Genomic DNA, 3,739 nt, shown 5'->3' on the forward strand with positions numbered 1-3,739 from the left:
CTAATACACTCAACATCGAATAAGGTCGGAAAGTTTTCAGGAAAACTGATATTTTTAAGACTGAGTAGCATCTGCTGTCAAGCATCCTTGAAACGTCTCGAGCCCTTGCTTCTCCCAGTAGCTGTCGAATCCAAAGAAATATGTCTACCTCGTTTAAATACTTTCTTTACTTTGCAATAAACCTTTATAATTGTTAATTTAACTTACTTTTATGGTCCCTCTGTGTTCGGTTTTGCCATATTGCGCTGCATTAACATATCTATTAAGGCTTGATTCGAAAATCATAAAATATTGTTCTTATAAATTTGAATCATTTAAGAAACATACCTGAGTGACCGAGTGGTCTAAAGCTGTCTTCGTTACTGATCACTGCCGTCTCACCAATGTCTGCGTGGGTTCGAATCTCGGATTCGGCCAATGTTGGTATGTGAGAAAGCTTGCCAGTAGCTTCTCGTGGGTTAGTGGTTCTTTCCTTGGTTTCCGGGGGTTTTCCTCCACCATTATTACTGGCCACATGTATAGCCTTTCGTGTGTTGAAAATGGCGTTAAACTCCACAACAACAAACATATGCAAACTGTATCTGCATTCGCCCTACATTCTGAAATGGAGTTCAAAGTAACCATAACAACCTTACCGCCGTGTTATTGCAGTCCCCTTCAGTAAATGGTGTACACGGGTTCCAGGAGAAAAGATCAGATTCTTTCTCGTCCTGAACGTCTTGGAACCTGATAGAAAGATATGGTGAGGGAGGTAAACCAACTTTATCTTCAATGGGTCAGACATACGAGTCGAAAGGAAGAAATATTTCGTAATGTACCTTCTCATTGACATTAATATCAAAGATAGCATAGACATCTCTGTTCCTTATTCCATTTGTGAATGATGCTGAATATTTTCTCGATGATGAAACATTAAAAATAAAATGGCAAATTTTCAATGAACAGAATGAGACGTACGGAAAATCACATAAAAGAGTTCTGTTAAATGGCGCGACATCTGTAAAACAGTCTGAAGCGATAGGAACTACAGAAAAGGAGAAACGAAAATCGACCTGAGGATCACCACATGTCACATTTAGACAAAGTATCGATTAAGGCGGAGTTAATGGATGCAGCCATTTAGTCAACGTAACGATTAGACGGGTGTTAGTGAATGCAGCCATTTAGTCAACGTAACGATTAGACGGGTTTTAGTGAATGCAGCCATTTGGTCAAAACAACGATTAGACGGTGTGATGTGATTTTGATTTTTAACGTAGCTTTAACAATTTTTCAGTCATATCGCTACTATGTCTGCAATGTGGCAGTTTATAGTGATGTCTAGCACTGGGGCATCATGCCGCTGACATGAAGCATGATGTCCCACCCAGTCACATTATCCTGACACCAGGCCGACCAGTCCTAACACTAACCTCTTAATGCTGAACGCCAAGCGAGGCAGCTGTTAGTACCATTTTTTAAGTCTTTGGTATGACTCGGCCGGGGATCGAACCCACGACCTCCCGCATCCGAGGCGGACGCTCTAACCACTAGGCCACCGGAGCGGTCACGATTAGACGGATTTTAGTGGATGCGGTTATAACCTGACACCGAAAGATCTTAGTGTACTTGTCAATAAGTAGGAACAGATAAATGTTTCGCCGTGTATAATTCATACACTTGCGTATCGCTTGCGAATCAATCTAAAATGTACTGAGTAACTCCTTATATCTGAAATTAAACAGCAGATCGTCCATGATTTAGTTCACTAGTCAAAGTCACAATTATTTGATAGTTGTTTTGCGTATATATATATATATATATATATATATATATATATATATATATATATATATATATATATATATGTGTGTGTGTGTGTGTGTGTGTGTGTGTGTGTGTGTCCACAGTTAATGCATTAATATCAACCTACTTGTGCTTTTATTTTCAACTATGCACACTAAAAGTTATAACCTCTTTCGTCAAGGTGATTGCATTTTTGAAATAACCATCCCTTAACTAAATCGTAGGCTTCGTGCTCGCATTGAGTAGAAAGAAGTTATAGTAAAAAAAACTCTTGAAAAGTATATGAGCAAGAACAATAACAAATTATGTTCGTTTTCTTCTCGTCACACACACACACACACACACACACACACACAACGCAAACCTTCAGCTAATTGTAAGACATCTAACTGACCCGAAGTTAGTTATCAGCACCTATGAATTCCAGATTTTGACTGGAGAAGAAAGGGTCACGTGCAAGCCTGTTTCATACATAATTGGAGCATCTGTTAAGATAAAAATACCACAAACAATCTGTCTTAAAGTAGGAAAGCTGAAAAAGAAGATCGGAGGACATGGAGTAGGGGGAATAATTGGAGGACATGGAGTCGAGTGAATAACAGGAGGACATGGAGTCGGGAGAATAACAGAAGTGCGTGGTGTCGGGGGAATAACAGGAGGAGGAATAGAAAAGATAAGAAGAGAGAAATTAAAAACAATTTTGGTACAAGCTTTATAAAGCCCTGGTATAAATGTTGAGATAACTCACTTGGGTGCATCTCGCCCATTGTCTGTTGGTTTCAGACACACAAACAGGCCGACGGCTTGATGTACATGTTGCTGTGGGCAGGTCGCAGTGCCTTAACTAGCACAACGACACATACTTGTAACAATAACGCGGAGAAGGCGAAATAACAGGAAGAGTATGTGGACAAATAAGACGGTAAGAAATCGGAACTATCTTGGTACCAGGGCCTGATTTAGACATGGTGTGGCCCTAAGCTATGGGAAGCTGTAGTGGCCCTATTTGGTATAAAATAAGGCTGTAAAAAATAGGAAATTTTGAGAGGCCCCATCAGACTGTGAGACCTTAAGCTATAGTTAGTTTATCTTATGCCTAAATATGGTCCAGCTTGGTACATGATCTTTAAAAGCCTGATTTAGGTTTTGGTATTAACTTACTTTGGTACTGCTCCTCCCCCGCTGTCTAGTGGACTTAGATCAATGATACTTCCGTCGCTATAAATGCACGAGCAAGCCGACGTCTTTGTGCACGTGTCGCTAAAGACACTTGAGAACGAAGTCACCAACACAACGAATAATTGTAACAATAATGTCTCCATTTTTGTTTCCATTCTCTCTTTACATTGCACGTATGAAAATCCTAGTAGAGAAATGGCAAAAATGATCACTTATAAAATTTAAAGACGATCTTGTAATTATGTATAACCTATTGGGAATATCCGTGGAAAGCAATAACATTGGTTACAAGTAAAACAATGTTAAACGTATTATAAGTGACAAAATTAGAGAAGAGTGCAATAATAACGGGTACATGAAATTTGATGTAATCATGTGCCGACTCAGGAGTGGTCACGTGACACACAAAGTGCGGCTGACGTTAATATCTCCTCTTATCAATACTAAAGTTGAACGACCATGTAACTCCCAAAGTGAAGATGTACATGTACGTTTAAGATTTTAATACAAATCTGGTATCTTGAGAAGAGGTTATGTTCGCTTTAAATAGACAGCAATGACAAAATGTTGTCCATCTTGGTAGCAGTAAGGGTATTTATTAACATCCATTGTCTGGAATTAATAATCGCCTGCAGGAAAATAAGACTACAAATCAACAATCGGGTAATCAGTCAAATAAATAAATAAAATAAGACTACAAATCAACAATCGGGTAATCAGTCAAATAAATAAATAAAATAAGACTACAAAATCAACAATCGGGTAATCAGTCAAA

The 3,739-nt window shown here is 38.7% G+C and overlaps 1 protein-coding gene across 1 annotated transcript in view; it reads right to left on the bottom strand.

Annotated features, from left to right (window-relative positions):
* LOC149776628 (uncharacterized) overlaps window positions 1–3,325 on the bottom strand; it is a 36,232-nt gene extending 32,907 nt beyond the window's left edge. The window contains exons 1-2 of the mRNA XM_089942481.1: window positions 2,947–3,325; window positions 636–726 (exon numbers count right to left, since the gene is read on the bottom strand). Coding sequence (XP_089798607.1) covers window positions 636–726; window positions 2,947–3,119 — 264 coding nt within the window. The 5' untranslated portion in view covers window positions 3,120–3,325. The remainder of the gene's footprint in view (window positions 1–635; window positions 727–2,946) is intronic.
* Between the last annotated feature and the right edge of the window lie 414 nt (window positions 3,326–3,739).

The sequence above is a fragment of the Sinohyriopsis cumingii genome, chromosome 18 (assembly GCF_028554795.1).
Source record: "Sinohyriopsis cumingii isolate HCF-2022 chromosome 18, ASM2855479v2, whole genome shotgun sequence".
Lineage (NCBI taxonomy): Eukaryota > Metazoa > Mollusca > Bivalvia > Unionida > Unionidae > Sinohyriopsis > Sinohyriopsis cumingii.